The 21,539-nt window shown below is 40.7% G+C and overlaps 1 protein-coding gene and 1 long non-coding RNA gene across 17 annotated transcripts; one reads left to right on the plus strand and one right to left on the minus strand.

Annotated features, from left to right (window-relative positions):
* The first annotated feature begins 642 nt into the window (after nt 1–642).
* On the plus strand, nt 643–20,849 carry LOC111244446 (uncharacterized). 16 transcript variants are annotated; one of them, XR_015322465.1, is made up of 7 exons: nt 1,573–1,780; nt 12,983–13,060; nt 14,065–14,153; nt 14,514–14,848; nt 15,273–15,432; nt 17,323–18,932; nt 19,113–20,849. XR_015322465.1 is itself a non-coding variant. In XM_086981901.1 (6 exons), the coding sequence occupies exons 2-6, from the start codon at nt 13,057–13,059 to the stop codon at nt 17,839–17,841; spliced, it is 1,107 nt and encodes a 368-aa protein (XP_086838027.1). In that variant the 5' UTR covers nt 643–1,532; nt 12,983–13,056; the 3' UTR covers nt 17,842–20,849. The 16 variants fall into 16 exon arrangements, 14 of the variants coding, with proteins under 14 accessions (XP_086838027.1, XP_022647336.1, XP_022647345.1 ...); XR_015322466.1 differs by having other exon boundaries at nt 19,818–20,849; XM_086981901.1 differs by lacking the exon at nt 1,573–1,780 and adding an exon at nt 643–1,532 and having other exon boundaries at nt 17,323–20,849.
* LOC147757808 (uncharacterized) lies at nt 2,801–9,636 on the minus strand. The gene is made up of 3 exons (XR_015322467.1): nt 9,029–9,636; nt 7,331–7,427; nt 2,801–2,937 (listed from the first exon to the last, which is right to left on the minus strand). It is a non-coding gene; the product is annotated as an uncharacterized LOC147757808 (long non-coding RNA).
* Nucleotides 20,850–21,539: the final 690 nt, after the last annotated feature.

A 21,539-nucleotide genomic window follows, 5' to 3' on the forward strand; every position in this document is an offset into this window, starting at 1 on the left:
CCCATAAACGACACATTTAAATTAATGCACACCTAGCATTGTAAAGCTGCTAACAAATTTAGCCTATTTTCAAGCAGTTTCGAAACTAAAGCGACTTAGCAGTAGACTAATTTCGCTGGCGCCAACTCACATTTTCTAGTCTGCCAACCGAGCTCAATCGCCTCCAACTTTGATTGTAATTCTGATATCCTAGTTCTGTTCTTAACTTTACACCTACTCGCTTAGACAGAATCTATTGCGTTTCTGTAACTCAAGTCACAGAAAGCCATTCAATAATACCCTTTATTTTTATGTTTGTCCATCTTAGATACTCTTTCTTTTCCTTGCGTTGTTCGCAGAGCTTTTCTGGATATTTCTCAGTATCATGTCGATAATTGACCAATGGGCAGAAGACGATCTACAGAATCCACCCAGGAGTCCCCCAGCGGTTTCATCCACAAGACTATATGGGACAGATATCACCAGAAGCTGCGCGCTTTTCTCCTCACGCACTATTCTAGAACTACAATATAACCCCACCACGGGCCGTCTTTCAACCTGCATCATCGACGAACCAGTTAGCACGGCCCACAGGCAAAATACTATGAAAAATAGAAAGCCGACAACAGCGCCACAACACAGCACCGCGGGAGAATCGTCAACTATGAAGCAAGCAGCGCTCATAGAAATAGAAGCAGTCCGACTCGTCGTGGCTGCCGTCGTTGCTACTGATGTATGGCTCGTACGCAGCTGTTAGTCTCACTGGAACCACTGGTGCCGCTGCCGGAGCGCCAGCGATAAAGAAGTCTGAGTTGAAGCACACGAGAGGTGTGGTGTCTACCTCGAGAACGGTAGAGCCAATACTATTAGTCGGCACTGGGGACTGGGTTAGGTAGGCCATTATAATTCGTATGGAGTGTTTGCAATCTGAGTTAGTAGCGGACTAGTGCGTGGTGTGGTAGTGTCCTTTCATTTAGAACAGAACAAATATATCTAGATAGAAGTCTGTCGCGGTCACGGTGCGTGCCTATCCCTGAATGGGACGAAATATGACGATTCCTAGTCGTGCAATAGAACGTCCTAGCCCGAGCTAGTCGCCACAATTGCCATTACCATAGTTTGTCTGAGGTCAAAAATAAGAAGCCTTCGGTAGAAACTGTCGTCGGCATTATCAGCACGAGATCTCAGAAAGGCAGCACAACAAAACTCCTACTGGAGTGCCACAGCAAACTGAGATGAGGCAGCACGCGACATAATTGTGCTGACGGTGATATCAGTTATAGTCAGTTAGAGCTGGATTGGGAGTGGTTATCGTGCCCGAGAAACCGTGGCGTTTCAGGTTGGATGACGACTTCTGATCAGGCCGATGGTGGTATTAGAAGCAGATAGGAGCTGTCTGTGTCTAGTGCAGCAGCACCAGAAATAGGAATGGTGGGGATTTTGCGTCGGTATCATCCCTTGCTAATGTCTACGACTGTTCGCGAATTCTGGATCAGTAATCAAATTTGAGTGAGAAGTGGATCGTATTCTGTCTACGATAAACTGTTATTCCGGTGAGTGGAGGAAATCTCGTTTCGTTTTCTTGTTTGTTACGGTATGAATTATAGTGATAGTAGTACTCGGTAAGTAGTACTTACATGAATATTGATAATAGTGATTGTCAAAAATTGTTCGTACTACCCAATGGTCGTGTTTCTAAAAGCTCACACTAGTGATGTTGTTTGTGTACTTCCGTGCGTGCGTTGCATGGGAGCACTGCGTGACAGAAAAGTTCGATTGCATCGCTGTGGCTTCTACGCAGGTAACTAAAAAATATCAGCAACAAAGTAGTTTACTCGATTTGCCTATTTCTGTTTTTAATGAAAGTCAACAATAGCCTATAGCAGCTATGGAACGTTAGAACGTTCTCCATATGTAGCTTCCAACACTACTACGAGCTAAAGAACATACTTGATGCGTTCTGTTCATAGAGTTCATATACAGAAGCATTATGTAATTAACCACACAGACAGCTGGGCAAGAAACTATTTCCGAACGTCCTGAGTCTAGACCTGGTTGACTATCAAGGTACCATTTGCCGTTGAGTGGATCAGGCACATAACATATTTGTAGCTTCGTTCGATGATTAAGAAACTGAAGGTTAAAGAGAGCTAGTATTATGGTGTGAACGATACCTAAAAGTCCCCTCTTGAAACCATTACTGAGCCCTTCCAAATCGCTGGCTTTCGCCGGGTTTTTTGTGGAGATTATGGATGGATACTTTGTACAGGCCTCGTATTACCACCAATAAGGTATATGCCTAATATTGCAGAACTCAGAACCCTGGGCCTTTTATCATTGAATCGTAATTTGAAATTGATTTTAATGCTACTTCAAAACCAAGCGTAAGGTTGCCATGTAGCTTCTGGCCTCGGTAACGTGCCGGAAGAAGTCTACATGAGAGTGGTAACGCATTTTTGGTAACCCCAGGTGTTTCATTCAAGATAATTCTTCAAGAAATTCACATTAAGGTAATGTTTGAAGCGAAGACCTTATTTTCAACTCGATCGCAATCTGCATGACAGAATGGTAGATTCAAGTGTAACTGAAGTAGGCGTTGGAGAAGCAACTATATTCAACGGTGTCGAAAATTTTGGACAGTAACAAAGCAGCAGTTTTCCGGTAGGTGTATTTATCAAACGATCGATTCGTATTGCTCTCAAGCGGCTCACTAATAGCCGACTATATGGATGAGTACAAAATAAAAAATCTCACACAATATATAGTTAAAAAATTAATTCGAAAAGGTTGCACTAAAGAAACATTATAAACAATCATTTTATTAGCCGTCTGAGTGTCCAGCCAAATGTTTCACTAGTTGAAGTTATAAACCGGTTTGTTTTCTGGGCAGCAGGGGTTGAATGTATAATCCATTGAAATGATACGACTGATGCTGGCTCAGTGGGCTGCACTATACACCTATTAGTTAGTCATTCATTAAACAAAAAAAAAAACGCTGGGTGGGTCACTTGTTTGGCGTCTGACCGATGCTCATTTCTATCGTTTTCAGCGACCAGCTATAAAATGACCAACGTTTTATCAGTAAAGGAACGATTGGGGATTGACATTTTATGGGCCGTCCATCCGGAGACATTCCTCTATAACCGTCTTCCTTTAGCATTTGTTCTACTGATAGAAAGCAGATCCTTCCATAATTCTAGCATGAGTAGAATTTGGGCCAATAATAATGTCATTTGCTTTCCATTTCGCTGTATTTGTGTACAATACATTATTGTCGTCTGTCAAGTTCGTACAGCTGTTTTGCAACACAAAATTATAAACACAGTGGAACGTCTACTCGATTTAGTAGTGCGTCACCTTTGCTCTAAAGCGAAATGCGTGATTTCTATTAATTTCATCTGAAACAGCGGATTTAAACGTAGTACGAAAAGGTAAGGATTATTAACAGTGCAAAAGTCACTCTGCTGCCTTTGGTGGAACAGGATATAAAATCTACAGTAGCGCCGTATATGATTTTACTATAAAGAAGGATGTGTCCTGAGAATTTTCGGGTAAGTTTTGGTTTTTCTTGTTTAACGCAATTGTTTGCTTATTAGACAATAGTTATTTATTTCCGGACCGACCATCTACTAAAAATCTCCCGTGGCAGTAATCGCGGTCGTTGTTCAAGACTTGCCTCTTTCGTATACTGCGTGTTTACATTTCATGAGGGGACAGAAATATGCCTTGTCTCAACGCGGAACCATTGTTCGGGACAACGTTGAACATTCCTTCGGGTTTGTCTAGTTGTCTAGTCCATTTATAAGAGTAAGCCATCTAACGAATTGTAGAAAAAACTAAGAGGTTCTGAGTGCCAGTATTTATCCTCTATTCCATTTAGTGGCTTAGGAACTATAATTCTGGTGAAAAAGTTACCCGTTATAAGAACCAGGTGAATATGATCTGACACATGCTATCGTCCGATCAAATCCGAGAGTAGTGGACGTTCAAGGTGCACTAGAAGACGTGAAATGAGAGCCGTCCTTACGCCCTCTTAAAGCAATCTTTACAGCTTTGTTCACATATTACTCGCGTACTCTATCGTGTGAATCAAGAGACATGGCTCGTTTATATGAACATCGGTAATCTGCTACTGCTACTGCCGCTTTCAGTTAGCAGTAAGGGTAATACTGGGTGCAGTAATCTCGTCGTTCTGTGCAGGGCTCTACCAATACTTGCCTTGTTTGTGTTCCGGAACATTACTTGTCTTGGTCCTCTGCCTCTAAATATACGCACCCTTCCGTGAAAAAAATCACACTTGAATTTATCACTAGAATAAACAATTACATCAACATAAACAAAATGTCGACTGATCGACTGGTGGCGGTTTTCATTATTTAGAAACGATTTATTTTTTTGCTATGGCAGACCTAGAGTTGTATGCACGTATAACGAGGAAAACGCCTTTAAGCGGCAACGTTTTCGCTTTCCACGTCAAAGCAGCCTAATGCAATAAAATAGTAATATGAATTTTATTATTATTATTATCCCTTGGTGTATGGCATATTTTCGGGAGATATATAACCATGACTACTTTGATTTAATAATACTTCTATGATTATGAATGCATTTTTTTTTCTATATTGTTTGTGTAGTTTGTACAATGCGCGTAACAACAAATATAAATAAATATATATATCTACTCGTTATTATAGTTGCTATCATCATGTGTCCTGTCTTATGCAAAACAGGCATTTCAAGTTTTTTGCGTTGACACCAAAACGTTAGTACTAAAATAGCGGCGGTATCGGTCTTGTTTGTAACCGCGTCTATTGGCAGCATCAAACTGTCACATATTTATGCGCGGGCCGTGTAAGCCAAGGCCTATTGTTCCATCCCGAGCATTCAAGACTAGAAAGTTAGTAGCGGAGCCACTTCCAGAAATAAATTTGGCGTCATCCCAGGCTATCTGGCTATGTCTACGTGGCTAATTTTGGCGATCTGGGCTTTTGCAGCGGCGTAACGGTCTTTTAGACCTTACCGTGTGCTACATAATTGTCGTCACATCCCTGTATGTGTTTCCTGTTAGGCGACGCTTTTTGTGAAATTGCAGTCTATCTACTTATATGATAACAGGTAAAACCAAAACAACAAGAAAAAAAATTGCGGTAAAATATTCTAACACAGGTGCTACGAATACCATGACGTTTTGGTAAGACATCACTGAGTTATTAAATTTAACGAATCGTAAACGACCTCGGCATAACAGGTACAATTGAGACAAAAGGGGAAAAGGCAGTAACACAGCACCAACGAGCAGCTTATAGTGCAATTGGCTGCAATGCAACTTATTCAATCTTGTTTCGCCCTATGACAAAAAGAAATATCGAATTCCGACAGCCATCGTCGTTTTGCGACTGATGTAAATAGGGGGCAATACTACGAACGTACTGGTCGATTTTGCAACAGCTGCTGCAGCGCCGGAACTCTGATCGAGGACTATTTGAAGTCTATGTTCGGGTCTGTCACAAAACTCAATCCACCTATGTCGTTTCGCCTACAACGGCAGGGTGTATCCACTTGCTCCGTAATGTTTCTTTGACGCTGTGGGATACTCTCAACAAATAATTATTATTATAGTGGCACACATAAACGAAACCGTTGCATTCTGTCACGCTTTCATTGTGCCGATTCCCAACTGACTTATGACATTTTCACTGCTGCAAGCCCTTTTCTTGCGTTTCTCGCTGGATCTCTTGTAGAGTGTGCTACGGGCTACCCCTTGACAACAGGCAGATATGTCTTGTTTCATTATCGGTCTCAACGCGGCCTAGCATGGCTATACAAGGCTGAGTGCAAGGTCGTCCGAGGCAAGTCAAACAGCGACTTGGGACTAGTTGATTTCTTATACAATTAGCGATCAATCATTAGCGAAGTGGACAATGGCCTCGTTTCGAAGAAATCAACTGGTTAGATAAAGCTAAGCTTCTGCTTTCTAACGGAAACTAAAGCTCCTCACATTGATCCTGCGCGACCAGATCTGCGAAGATATCGAACCTAATAAAACTGGGATTATGATGTCAGTCAAATACTGTTAGGAAATATTACGATACTGTTCCCGACTATTGAGTGTTTAATAAATGGACGCGAGGCATTAACGTTTTTTGATTGAACATTTTTGTTGATGGGAAACGGCAAACTTGTCTACACGACCGTTTTTACCTCGTTCAGTTGCTGTATCGTGTCTTTTATGATTAATTAACAAATTCGAGTTACAGATTTTATTGATATAATAGAACATATATTGGGCCAGGCAGGCTTGCGCCAGTATGTGACAATAGCGACAATGTAAGTAAGGCATAACGAGCACAGTCGTGTTTTATTGGTTGCAATAGATACGCAGAATTTGCCCTGCTGTTCTTCTGCGTCATCGATAGTATAAGCGTTAGGAATACGGGTATATTGTTCGAGTAGCTTCATGCATAGTCTATGTAGGACTCTGAAAGGCTGCCGTAACGTGCAGTCCGACGGCGGCTTCGGGACTTGGGTGAATACTTATTCGGACGCGTTCGGTGAACGTTAACGAACGTTGAAAAATATTCATGCGTTTACGGATTCCTCATGGGACTCAGCACGGGCCGAGAGACTTTAAGCCCCTAACTGTTTAACAGGCCTGCCGTCGTAGACGGTGTCAAATCAAATCCCAGCTATCATATATGTATTTGCCCATATTCGCAATAATTGTCCTTAAATAAACAGTATAGCGAAGCAGAGTGTATCGAGACACCCAAGGGGACACCAGCAGCAGCGATCGATAAGTGCAAAAGTGTTCAACCTAGAATCCTCCATATGTTACCGAAATTATCATTTTCGATAATGTTCGATAAAGTAGAATCTGCAGTGACAGTTATCATCAGTCCGCTCTAGGCTCACTATGACCATTACATCGATTACCCAATGTATATTGGTAGTAGGGTAAGTTTCTTGGCAGTTTAGGTCGTTATATATTATATACAACAGACTACCTAGCTCCAACTTGTACATATGTCTAAAAATGTAGGTGCCAGAAGATTGTAATTCCGAGTATCGTCTAACTGAACAAGTATTGTCTGATACACCTCGTCAGCTACAATAAAAAGCATACGATATGACAAGGTTGCGTAGCGACGAATACGACTCCGCAACTTTCTGCGATCAGCCTACGGTCAGGCGCCCTAATGCCTATGCGTGTGCCTATGTACGTCCGATAAACAGACGTGCCACGCTGTACCGAGCCTTCGCGTATGTCGCGTGGGTGTTTTGTGAAGGCTAAATACTACCTGTTTGTCTTCCTGTGGATACTCTTCAGCCATTTTTTGTCTTCGCTACTTACATGTAGTATTTACGTTGAAGCTGTCCAAAGCGGGAATACGATGGGGACGGCCTGGAGGTGGCAGAAGGGGCGGGCGGTGGCGTTAGCTAAAACAGTACTGAAAGATGAACCATCGTGTCAGGTAACCGGTTGCAAAAGCTTGCCTGGAGACTCCATGGTATACTATAATATTAGAAATAGAAATTAACTACACTAGCGAAGGGTGAAAAGCATACTTACAGAAGGATTACTATCCTAGAAACAAAATAAGTATATACAGGTAGCGCTGGTGGGAGTTTTCATATCCTTGCTGACACGAAGGCATTACTTTAGAACTAGTTTTGTTTTATTTGGCTTTGTTTCGGCTCGACTTTGTTGCCTGGGATATGAGATGTTTATCTATTTGCGCGCATAATATGGCTAGTTAACCGACTTAATCTTTTCCAGAACACCAACGAACTTTACCGGGTTCGCCTCGAGAATTTGCTATTTGTGTTGAACTATGCTTCCTTACAACGATAGACGATACCTTTCAATGATACGTAATATATCGATAGTGAATCATGGGCAATCAGCTTATGTTTTCTTGCTTAGTACTGCCTTGTAATCTATAATTTGGCTCTATGCTTGCACTCATAGCGTAGGTAATCGTAGTTAACTTGTTCTGCTCTACGTCCAATACTTGAGCCATTCGAAATCAGTCGCTCGTAGGATCGCCGCTATGTACGCCGATGTTTCGTTCTCGTGATGGCATAGTGGTATCTAGGAATACATGATGGTCTGTGCTGAAGGCCGAACATTGTTTTGCTCTAGTAGGGGCCAACCATGCGAAGCTATGCTCAATTACGGCGGTAGAGCGGGGCGTAAAACTGTTATGTGCATTTCGATGTAGTCAATGTAATGGCAGCGACACATGAGTTGGCAGGCGTTAGTTTGATCTGCCTAAATGAAGCTGCATCTTCGCTCACAGACAGTATGAGATACTACACTAAAGTAACCACAGATTTTTGTCTTAAAAGGATTGTTTGTTGAATGCCAGTTTACTCTGAAAAAGAACAAATAGTTGTAGGAAATCAACTTCCTGTAGCTTATTGAGAAGAGTTTTGGTAACTTTTAAAAAGGTCATCTAATGACCTTTTTCTGTGCCCAATTTGCTGAAATAGATGACGATACTTGTATTCAGGACGGGGGGAGGGCTAGCTGCTCATCTACTACGGGAAAACTCGGCCTGCAGTTGTACACAGTAGGTATAAAATAAGAATAACATTTATATCGAGCATCGATTTATGAACTCTGGCTGAAGTACACTCAAAAGAGTGTACTAAAATGTACTAAATTATATTATGGAGTTGACTAGCTTTTTTGCGTTAGAATTTCTAGTGTATCTGAATTCTATTGTTAGGCTGGATTAGCTCGTCTAAGCCTGGCAGGTTCTACTGCAAAATCAGGTTATAAAACTGGTTTGCGTCCTTTCCGGTACGTCCTTTTTAATAAATACACCGAATCTTTTTTACGACTGCTATTTCCTTAATGAACTTTACATGCAGCGCATATTATCACTCTTCCAAAACATGCTACCGGATCGTCAGAGACTTGGAAAAAAATTTAGAAGATACATACAAAGAATGGACAAAAACTACCTAGACTTTCTGGTGCAGGAAGTCCTACGTCTGCCTACCTTTTTATTTCTAACTAACCTTTACAATAATTATTACGAACCTGACTTTTTAGATGATCAGGCACATCGACTCGGAAAAATAAAATGGTCTCTATTAGCGTGTCGACATCGCCCGTCCATTTCATTAAAAGCACTTTATACTCGAATGTGCTGCAAAAACCAACCTGGAATCTAATGGGAATAAATTCTAGACTACATGTATTGCGGAACATGGGTAGCTCGTGTCACTCATGCCAGGTAATATTCCACCGTTCTCCTGAGTTTGTTGTCGATTTTGCCGCTACGTATTATGTAACACTGTCAATGGCATGGCCTTGCAGCTCTTCAAAGTGCTCTCTACGTGACTTTGGGTAGTCTGTATTGTTTCTTAAATATTGGTATCTGCAAAAATGGGTTGCCTATCATCGAACCTTAACTTCCATCCTGCTTTCTATTCAAAGCAATAGGTTTACACATTTCAATAAGGCTACATTTCCAAATGCACCGGTCACATGCATCGGTTTGTGCCTATAGGGATTTTTAAGTGTGACAGACACGCGGTAATACCGTTCTACTTTAACTTATTGACATGTCAAAATGTCCCTAAGCGTACTTATTTTATCATTGATCTGATCAGCGAAACGCCAACTAATGGTCCTTGTGGTTATAAATAATTCGTTCGAGCAAAATTCGTTCGGTATTCTGTTTAGTTCAGGATTTAGCGCAGACGACGTCGATATCGAACGCATAATGCATTTCAAATACTGTATAACGTAACCACTACCATAGAGAACGACGTTATCTCGTCACCATTGTTTAGACAAAATTCTAATGTGCGGAGTGCTGATAGCAAGTTATCAGTATGCAGAAGCATGGTAAATACTCCCCTAGATGGTAATAAAAAAAAAATGACTCACTGAACAGCATCAGGTTAGATAATAAATTATTTAAAATTGCTTTGTTACGGGTGGACGCTGTGTGGAACTGAAAGCCCGCTCATTTGTTTATTCCCATCCAAGAGGCACAATGCTGGAAATGTTCACGCAATTTCATATAGACAATAAATCACAATTACTAGTGATAGTTCTTTCTATAATTCCGAGAAATATTTCGGTTCCCTATGGCGTTGTCAAAGAAAATGTCCTGTTTGCTAACGGATTCTATCACCTATCTTCTCATTAGGAAAAGGTCTTGAACACATTCATTTTACCAGTTTGTCTATAGAACAGATCAGCTTAGCTTGTTGAATCTGAGCTGCTGGCATATCTTCGTTTGCAGATTTTTATTTCTGAATTTTGTTTTCTTCAACCAATCTTCATGAGCGGACTTAGTGAAATGCTAATACGTTCTGTGGAAACCCATGTATCTGAAGTTCTTTATAACGTCAATAAGTTCGTATTGGTTAGGATCGTTTAAAATCTTCACGAAACGTAACCAGTGAACCCGACGCTAACCGATCATTAAGAGCAACATCGCTGACTAGGTAATAGTGAAGCATACCCTATATGTTTATGCGCAATATTGTTTGCGCCAGTATGTTTCTGCTGTATTCGACATATTGTTTAATGGTACATAACTTTGTCCTTAGACTTCAGGTTTCTTTAGACTGACTAACCCTTCAACGCACATATGAGTGGTCAACCTGTCTCGATAATAAGCTGCGTCGCAAAAGTACAGTGGCTTGCGAAAATGCTTTATGGGAAAGGTACAAGTCGTGCTGGGATTTGTCTCTAGAGTAGTTGTAGTTCGAACAAGCTGCGATGAGCTGATCTTGTTCTGTGCCTGAAATAGTTCAGGCGAGCACGTGAAATTGGAGGCTTGTTTGTCCTGTAGCGTTGCGTCGGCGAGTTGGGCTTACAAGCTTAATCCCCGAGCTCCTTTGGTGCGCAAGTAGTTGAATTCATTAACAGTACTACTATGGGGTGCGGTCCTACCGGTGGCATGTTTAGCAGAAAAATCCGTTCCAACAGGCGACCTATTTACGCACTGCTCGAGAGTTAATTTTAGGCGTTTTAGTTTCTCTTCTTAACCACCGGATTCCGTATTAATTTAGGACACTTGATAAGGCCTCGACAACGTTACATGTTGGCAGCCGATGAGATAAAGTCACCTAAGTTCCTTTTTTCCCTAGCTCACGGTGCGGACTTTGAAAAACAGGTCTAAGCCGAGCAATCGTTCCAGTACAATCACTTTCTCCTTTTATAAAATGGAGCTTGCAAAAAACAAACATTGATGTACTCTTTTTCCGTAGTTGAGGGAAATGCACCTTGTAAAAATAGACGTTACGTGTAGTTCGGCCCGTCAAAAAACCTTAGAACTAGCTATAACAGTACGTCTTGCGTAAATAAGTTTCTCAAGTGGGCGCTATAAAGTCGTGCAGGTAGGTCGTCAAATGACGAAATAACGGCGAGGAGCAATCGTAGAGGCCGACACAATAGCTCATTACGGAGTGAAGAAACTACGATTTCGGACCGTCTATCGAATGTCAAGTATTAGAACTTGACCTCGTTCGCTGTACGACTGTAGGGCTCTCTAGAAGCTAGCAGATATCGTCCTTCTCTGAGTGTCCTTTTGATATGTATATCACTTCAGTACACGTTTCGTGCAACCCCGTAACTAAGGTATGATCACATAATGCATTCTGCATCGCTCGAAGCCATTTTGCCGCTCATGGATTAATCAATAGTTTTCGTGTAACATGGGAAATAGTAATAATACAGTTGGCGGAAATGATGAATACAGGATGAAGTATGTATACTTCATCCTGAATTGGGTCAGCATAGCCAACATGGTTGCTACCGCTGTCATTACCAATTTGTTGATAAATAATTTCGGTCTACCGTAACTTAAAGTAGAGCATTTGCCAGTGAGCTTGGTGGCAATAGCTCAAAGAATATTTGAGGAACCTGATTAAGTGCTGCAAGAAGGGAGCGGTAAAAGGGATTCTTGTCAAGAAAGTGTATCATGTTCTCTGGAGAGCTCCTTAACCGAACCCTTTACGTATAGAGTACACGTATTCCTTGACCAGCTGTCTAGAAGCTGAAAGCAAATGTGGAACTGGCCTAAAGGTCGACTGCAGCTAATTTACGACGTGTAGCATTGTCATAGACGATGGTCATACACTGTTTCAATGAATTATGGCAAAAACAGTTTGCCATTCCATAGAATTCTCCAATCGAAAAGCGCACTGTTTTCATTTACGTTATCATTATTATTGTTATTACTACTATCGATTATTTTTATTCCGTGCCTCTTACGTATGCCTAAATGGTATTAATTCACCGTATGAGTTATGCAGTCCAACAAAGTCTATTGCAAACAGAGTCCCCGGGGTACAGCGTTTCGATTAAGCTCTCCGAACTTAGACGTAATGCTAGAAGTGGTTTTAACAATAGAATCTGCCAGACATCTTGGGCGGCGTATCCAGCCGTAAGGAGCCCATGTATATGTACTGGAGTATAGGTCCTGGGAAAGCCAAAAACTGACAATGGCTGAAATATTCGATATGTCGACATGCGCAGACCTGTCTGTAGCGATTTCGTTGGAGCGTTGGTTGCCAACGCTTCTGAGTGGGTTGTCAAAGCAAGGCCTTCGTTATACTAAAGGTGTTCAGTACCGTTACCTAAAACATTATTGCTATCAGTAGGATGAATCGGCAAACAGCTGTTAAGTCGATTTATAGATGGAATAAGTACACATTACGTAGCCCGTAAACGATGTCCTGATACGGCATCCTTAAATATGCACGTGGCGATGGTGGGTTAGTTTACAGCCATCGCCTTTGTACAGTAATGCATAGATCCACTATATATAGGTTTGTATACTAGGTCTGTATGTTGTGTATGCACGGGTATGAACAATCTGTGGAAGACGAAAACATCTACATCATTGCGTTTGTGGGGCCTGTTTTCACAGAATTGTTCCTCATTGTGAAACAGATTATTGACATTCATAGAAGATGGGCTTGCTCATGCGACTCTGTGTGACAGTGGGGTTCTTTGTTGATGATTTTTTAGTTGATTGTGCGTCGGCTTCTGCAAAATTTGTGCGGCTTAACTGGACTCGAATTTTCTGGACGCAAAACCAGTTAATGTGTAAGTGCCCTATATTAATGCAGCATTAATATCCATATTTACATATATATCAGGCAGTTGGTGGTGGTATCTTAAGTCAGGTTCCTAAGACTAGGTGGAGCTTTAATCCTCGAGTTCTTCCAGCTGGGATTAAATCCGTTTAATTTTTATATTTATGTGCTGATTTCTGAGTTAATTACGATTAATTTCTGAGATAATTACACGATGTTAGTCCCTAATTAGCGTGAATCTAGTTGAAGATGATTGGTCATTGAGGCCAAACAAACGTATGCCATAGAGTTCATGTGTATCATTGAAATGAAGACCATTGTCTTCACCTCCGACCGACATCCCCATCTGACCTCTCATTACGTAGTGATAATTGTACCTGATGGAGGCGGCTTAATCCGTCTTTCACGAAGCATTATCAACTCGGTTTCTCGATTTTAAAAAGCATACAGCTATGAATGATAATGTGAAAAATGTTATAGAAGAACGCATTTCGTATATGGCTATTTGTGTTGACGAAGACACCGTTTTCACTGTTTCCCAAGGAACGTACAAAATATTATGTGAGGTAAAAAATAACGAAGTGGAAGGCGTCTGGATTCCGTTAATGAAACCCGCGTGGTCCAATGCAAGCTCGAATTTGATCGAAAGTTGACTCGATCAAGTTAATTTTTTTGGCAATATAGTAATCTCTGTCTGTTCTTGGAAGAGAAAAGGTCTTGCCGCTTATGCAAAAATTGACCTTTTTTTGTCATAGTACTTTTTTGTTTGTTCTGAATAACTTGCTGGCCCTAGCGATGCTCTAGATTAACGTTAAACTCCATAAGCTAATCCAGTGAGGAAAGTAGATGCTGCTGATATCAACTGCTTTATTTCGAAGTCAATATCTATTCGTGTGACCTTATAAATTTGTCGTATCTTGAATATTATAGTGCAAACATATTGAAGTAACGTTTTGTCTTTGCATCTTTTTTGTTCTCTGTTTCTTTGCCGATGATTACATATGTCTGCGTCAGCGGCGAGGGAGCAAACACTAAGAAGCAAAAAAAAAAGCTTATTTAAATTTGTCATCGATTACCGTCTATTTTTGCGTCACTCAACTAGGGTATCGAGCTTCCTATTGTACCTGCAACATCAACTAACATATTGCTGAATTCGTATCAAATTGTAGGATACCATAGAGGATAGGTTAGCTGTTATCAATTAAATCTTTTATTCTGTGCCATCGTCATTGTTTTCAGCTGGCCTTACCGTGTTCGGAAATGGCAATGACGTTGATATATCTACATGTTACAGCTTGAAAAATTGTAATTGAGAAGTTGTGAATGAATAACCTAGGAATTAACAGGTGACCAGAGCATCGCTGTTGGGAGCTTTGTTTGGGCCTTAGTTACGTTCGGCCCAAAAACGATTTGGTTGTCGCATATGTGCTAGTTAAGCGAAAACATTTTATTGGTGCATGGAGGGTTTCGCCGTGCGACGTGGAGGCTGCCGGGGTTCCGGACAACTCGACGCGGCCCTGGCCGAACTGGGTATGCTTGCCACCGTCACGGACGCCCGTCGAGAGTACCTGCAAGAGGCATTAAGCGTCCGTGAAAACAACAAAGACAGCGTACACCATCTTCACTTCAACTCGTCTCTTATACATTCGCATAACGTCCAGCAAGACAACGCCAGCTGGGGACAATTGGGTCAGGGAAGGATGCTACGCAGGTTAATTCGTGACGAGAAACGGAGATTGCTGAAAGGGCAGGGACATTTACCTCAAGAGCAACACTCGGGCCAGCAACAACAGCACAGGTTAGTAAAGGTATCCGCGTGAAATGCTACAAAAATTTAAAATATGTGAGAGGACTTAGGTTCGGTGTAAGTTAATCGTTGTTTTAAGGTAGAATGTCTTTTACTATCTAAAGGCTTAGCTAAACACTAACTTAACGAGTAGAGTCGGATACCAAATTTAAAACCATTTTTAGATCTTTCAAACAAGAACAATGCGTGATAGTCCAGAAACCCGTTTACTTCTAGTTCAACGATTCAAAACACGTCAAGAATCTATATCCTTCGTGATGTGTTACGTTTCTTTCCCTCATATGTACACGGAAACTGAAAAAGATTCATCGATGGCGCTCTTTAGTATGGGCGTGAATTATTCTATAATTCACATCTGTTCTAAATGCTTTGTATCATCTAGCCATGCATGTAACGGTTCTAAACGGGGTTACAGGCTGACATCGATCTCGTTGGGTGTCCCACCATCTTCATACAAAGGGTGGGACACAGAAAGGACGGTGCCACTCATAAGTTTAGCTCGAAAGGACGTGAAATATTTTCCTCAGAGAACACATCGGTCGGCATCCGTTTCCCGAGCAAGGCACCTGTTCATGGTAAGTTGCGCGATTAAAAACATAGCTTTTTTTATTTAACCGTTGCGAACAAATTAAGCAAAGCTAATCAAATTCAATCACAACGGAACAATTGCCGTTGAAAGTTCGTTTAGTTGCGGATCTAGCAAATTTTAATTACTTTTCCTTGTTTACTTACTTGGCTTAGCGAAGAAATTTATGGGAGAAATTCCAAAACATCTAAGTAGAATGTAGATTTGGTAGCTATGTAAAATGGGTGTAAACTTAGATTAATATAAACAATAACGATGTTACAATAATTTATTGTGTTATAAATGTCTTATGCAATGTTTTTTCATTATTTTTCCGAGAACATGGACGCTGTGAAGAATGCAGTTTCGTAAATAAATGTAAACAGAGAGTGTACGGTTTTACGTATTTTGAAAAGTCGCATTAACATGCGCATGCGCAGTCCAAGTGTTGTGCCGATTTCACCTAAGGAACATACCTCTGTATCTAATATTTAGGATGTCACAAGTACAGTGGCCAGCATTAGCAAAGCAAAAGTTGTAGTCACTTTGAAGAAAATGATCTTAGTTTGGCTTCAGCAAGGTTCTTGGAATACGAACATATCAAAGATATATGGCGTGATTTAGCAGAAAACCTTATCAGCATTATTGATAAAATCCCAAGTTCAAGACCGTATTGATCTGGTTGTTTTCTTTAGGTTGAGTGCCAGATTTAAAATTTACTGCATATAGCTTATGGCATGCATTTGATAGCATTACCATTATTATACTAATATTACGTAAGTCTGCATACCGCTAAGAATCCCACGGCGCTTCTCGGCTATAGATAGAAGAAGTAGATAAGATGTCTTGCACGTGCTAGGAGTTGTCATTTCTGACGGTAATGGTTATTCAATAGAAATGTCATTACAGCCTCAATCCAAAATCTATATAAGGCTCACTAGTAATTTTCAAACTGTTCGTTTTTTAATCTGCAATAGCTTTTTAATACTGGCCCACTGCAAACGGATCCGGCAAACTTTGAAACTGAGTAAGTTTTAAACTATGCGCCGTTAGCAGACGAAATTTGACTGGCAAATATTCCAGTCGTCTAGAAACTGCGTATTGCTTAAATACGCTGCATACAAACAATTACACCGTCCCTAATTTCCGGATCTATAGTATGCTAGAAGTGCTAAAAGTGCAAGAGCTCAGAACGGTTGATTAGTTCAAAAAATGTGAAAAAAGCGCCGATTAGCGCTTGACTGGTAAATTATATCGTGGATAGTGTTCATAGGAAAAATCCAGGTGTATCAAAAATGGTATTTTCAACCGTTTTGACAAAACTTTCGACTTTTCGAGATTCAAACTTTATCGTGGATCTTCCGCTTTGCCTTCTGATTTTTTAATTTCTTAAGTCGACCGACAACTGAAAATAACAAAAACGCTGATTTTGAATAACAACAACAACAAAAAAAAAAATCTTAAGGGGGGTTAATCGCGTGTGGACACATTAAATAATGGTTGATCTTCGTTCAATCTCTGAAAAACGACTTAATGTTTTTTTTGCCATGACGAGAGTTACTGTTTTTTTTCTAGAAAAGAGCCGCTTTTTCTATTATTAAGAGAAACGAACTAACATATATGCGCCATCATAAAGTCCTAGGTATATATGAATTGATCTTGATTTATTCAATGTACAATTCCCGCCATGGTTTACAATCGAATCAGTTTTAGGGCCTATACAATGCATTCAGACGTGAGCATACTTAGGAATACAATCAGTAAGGTTTTTTATCTCTTAATATAATTAATTTTATAAATTCGCCATAGCATATCTCCCGTACTGCCATTATCATATTTTCCTAGGACCCTAACAATACTTCGTAATCTTCTGTCTGTTTGATTCTCGGCGATCCTGAAGCCCTACGATCGTGGAGCAGGCTACGTACAGCCTCGGCCTTACGCGCTACTTCCGGTTTCGCCCGCCGCAGATAACCATTCCGAGTACAGTTTTCACCCGCATAATCAAGGCCCTATTCATCATTTACATCCAACAGTCGGGCTTAATAGCAGTGATCAGCATCATTCACCAACATCGTCGCACTTAACGGGTCTACAGCTACCGACGTTACGGCTTCCCATTGCGGGACCACAGAACAAATCGAATCCGCCGTCACCCGTAAAAAGCAATCCTTTACTGCTTGATATTAGAGGTGGAAATGGCAGTCTTGCTGGGATTGGTGCCCCACTCGTCCGTTCAAAAAGTCTCGATAATATTGCATTCTGCCCGCTTACGAGTATTGTGGATGAATCGGCCTACGAATTAAACGACTACTCGTTGAACAGCTCAGCATCGATGACTCGGCAGATGACGCGGGTGGACACCATTGTTGAATCAGTTTCAAGCCGTATAAGCAGCTTGCAGCTGACCGCGAACTAGTCCAGGCAGAACTTAGAAAGATACTAATTATTAATCTAGTTGAAGCTACCGAAACGAATTTGATTAATACACATACGAAAATTACGTAGCAAGATAACAGCTTTAAATAGCCAACTCTCTGAACAAATCGCTCACGTAAACGCATCTGATATTATTACCTAACGGCTCAGATGTGTTTAGCACAGGTGCTTTTTCGGCAAGATGGACAATTCTTTCCCGTCTACAGGGTGGAATTGATTAACGCTTAAGTAATTTCCAAGCTACACATTTCGCCCAGGGCAACTGGAAGTCGCATGGAAATTTCTCCTGATAACACGAGCTTCTGGCGAAGACGGGACTTTGCCAGACAGTCGTTCGTGACGAGTGTTTGCAAAAAACAGAAGAGTGGAACAATATACTAACTAAACATGCTGCTATTGAATAGAATACATATATTCTATATGATTGTAATGCTAATATTTACGGAGACCGTTGTTAAATATTGTTGCTTGTGTATCTATGTCCGCAAGAACCCCCAGTGTTGTCGATGCTTTATTCAATCAATGTCCTATTCTTCATTTCATTTGCTGTTGTTGCACTTTAATGTCCGAGCTGGATCCGATGGCTGGAAAACTGTAACCTTATATATATATATATCACCACTTGATTTATTTATTATCATTGATTAGCAGAATCTTGAAATGCGTCTGTGGTGGATGTTGTGTTTATCTGCACGTTTCGCACTTGATATCCTTTGTTTGTGATTAATATATGTAGTATTTAGAAGTAATATAATGCAGTTAACTTAAATTTTCACGAAAGAAAGAAGGGTGGCAAGAAGCAGAGCTGGTAGACAGCCTAAAAGATAAGTGGCAGTGAACTGGTCGAGCAAGTCTGACTTCGAGCATCGTTAACAGCAGAAACAACGAAGACTGGCTATATAAAATCATTATCGACGAGAGGCATCACGCGCGAAATTATTTGAATCGTATGCTGCACAAGCTTTCTTTCAAATATATTAGCGTACGCTTAGACAGCCAAGCCTACGCTGGAAAGAAAAATTTGGAAAGTCGCTGCTTGAGGACCCGCTGACGGCACATACGACACAACCGGTGTGAATAGACTCATTTTTAAATATAGCGCGCGTGTGTGTGCGTGTATGCGTGTGTGTGTGTGTGTGTGTGTGTGTGTGTGTGAGGTGCTTCTTATTATAATCATTATTACTCTAATTAAACATCAGTTATCATCGAAACGTCATTCTCTCTCTCTCTCTCTCTCTCTCTCTCTTTCAGTAAAAAGACTGTGCAGTCTATCTGCCTACAGTGATCAGCAAATGGTTACTACAATATCATTATATTAGACATTGTATTGCAGTTGTTTATGATTATTATGATATGTAAACGTAATTGTTTTAATTGTCTCTGGCCAACGTTTAATAGTGAGAAGAAATGCAGAAGTAAGTGATACTACACGTCATAATGTAGTCAGGTGCGTTCAATAAACAGAACAACGGAAAGGTGCCGTTGGAGGGGGATCAAGCTGTGGAATCTGATAGGGGTTAGGCGTTGATAACGGTTTCGTGCAAAATGAAGTAACATCAGTGTCGTAGGGGGGAGGAAGGGTTCGTAGAAAGTATCATGCACTGCCAGGGAGCATGGATCTCTTGCTTAGAAATGAACTAATAGTACTAGTAGCAAACATTTCATTACAACTAGTGTAAGATAACGGTGAGGGCGGACACTGAGGATCGTGTTCTAAAAATTGACGTCTCCGTCACTATATGTATATACATCTAAACGGAGAGAGAATTCTGTTATTTATCTGAAAACAGCGAAAGCCATATCGACATGGGCAGTGGTGGAGAGAGGGTAGAATGGTGAGGTCATTGAAGATACAGCAAATGGTACATTCGTGCTGGCATAGTTGTTCAGGTGAAGTTATGATGTCCAGTAGTGTTCAATGGTGGGTGACATCTCTTTCCTGCGACCCATTGACAGGTGTGACTAAACAGTGATCGGAACGATAAAACAGATACGCGGAACACTCACACGTTTAGCGCAGCTGATTGGCGTCTACGGCAATTCTTGATTAAGAAAAAAAAATCCAAACTCTACACTGCGCAAAACCATTGATGAGCAGGATTTTGGGTAATGCTATATCGCAGGAAGCTTAAGCGAAAGCCGGAGCGTCGTGAGTAAATTCAATGAACACTGGCGGCGATAAGGACCACCGAATGGCGATCGGCCAACAATTCAACGTTGTACAATTTTTTAAAAACGAGTAAACGATACAATGACGGCAGGGTTTAATATTGGCAAACATTGGTACATATATGGTACATATAATTGCATGATTCTTTCATTGTTACCCTTGTGTTAGATCTATACCCACTTTTTGTTCGTTGAATATTTCGAGGTACGCTTCTCGGGGAACGTTCAAGTGTGTATGTCAACTTCCAACTATTGTGAATCAAAGAAGGCATATAATGATCGCTTTGCTTGGTCTTCGGCAAAAAACGAGCAATACGATGTTGAGACCAGCAACGATTTGCAGGTTATTGATACCTATATTAGTTTTCCGCAGTTTTAGTAATTCCAAATCACTCTCTTTCTCTATTGACAACATATTACGTGGCTCGCGGCGCCGAACCATAATTACGTACGAGGATTTCCGCTGAATCTCAATATATCGATTATATCCTAGGGGTACAACACTATTGGTCGACAAACGTATTTAGGTAATAACATATGAAAACATAAATCTCGAGTTATTATGTGATTACACGATATGTAACCATGGTATCATCCCAGTGTCAAATGTGTCAGAACACCCTGTGTTGTATGGCAAAAACACAGAAGCGTCGACAGAATAACATTGAATAAGGGAGAACAATACCAAGGAACCATAACTGGAATTAGGACACGCGTTTTGTTCTTACCGATAGGCCGCTTTGTGAACAAATTATTTTCTACGGGCATACGATTGACTGAGTGTTTATCTAATATAGTTTTGATCTGTATGAGACTGAATGGCTTGTCTTTCTTTGCATGTTAGGTCTAACACTCTAATGTACGGCCAGGCATACATCGAATGCAAAATTTGTGTTTTCGTAAAGTTGAATTGTCAGCGGTGTCACGGAACTAACGTTTACTACACGTACTAACTGCGGGTGTAGTACGCCGAGTGTGAAAATTTCAGGATCCGCACATGTTGAGCGAAGTCGAGACAAACTTGCCCTACAAAATCGTATAAACTGAGAGAAAATTACGATAATTATAATTAGTTATTAGGTCAAGTCCGTGCCAAAGTTCTGAGGTGCATTAACTCCGCAGGTAATATAGAGTCAACATTGTGAGAATAGGTTTACGATAATAATCACAGATTTCAAGACAGGTTTGTAATAGGACTATTATTGAAGTTTTGATCTGTACGTAACGTGAGATATGTTACTATGACCTGCTTTTACTTTAGTCGATCGTTTGGATTGAGGATTGGGTTTTGAGGCATGATTATTTTTGTTACAAACTTTGTACACATTGATACCCCTCCTAATCGAATATTTCTACTATCGTCTATGACAACGCTCTACAAGCCGTTTAGGTGTCTCTAGTAAAATAAGAACATGCAAAGACTGAATTATTGCAAACAGCTCCTACATACACACACACACACACACACACATATATATATATGCTGATGGTATTTTCAGCTTGGTGACT

The sequence above is a fragment of the Varroa destructor genome, unplaced genomic scaffold (assembly GCF_002443255.2).
Source record: "Varroa destructor unplaced genomic scaffold, Vdes_3.0 BEIS01000002.1, whole genome shotgun sequence".
Taxonomy (NCBI): Eukaryota; Metazoa; Arthropoda; class Arachnida; order Mesostigmata; family Varroidae; genus Varroa; species Varroa destructor.

Excerpts from the sequence above, each read along its gene's own strand:
- LOC111244446 (XM_086981897.1), top strand. The coding sequence starts at position 1,663 with ATGGTCGTGTTTCTAAAAGCTCACACTAGTGATGTTGTTTGTGTACTT. Across the intron at positions 13,061-14,064 it reads GACGCAAAACCAGTTAATGT|CGGCGAGGGAGCAAACACTA; the intron begins GTAAGTGCCCTA and ends TGTCTGCGTCAG. Across the intron at positions 14,154-14,513 it reads TTTTGCGTCACTCAACTAGG|GGTTTCGCCGTGCGACGTGG; the intron begins GTATCGAGCTTC and ends TGGTGCATGGAG.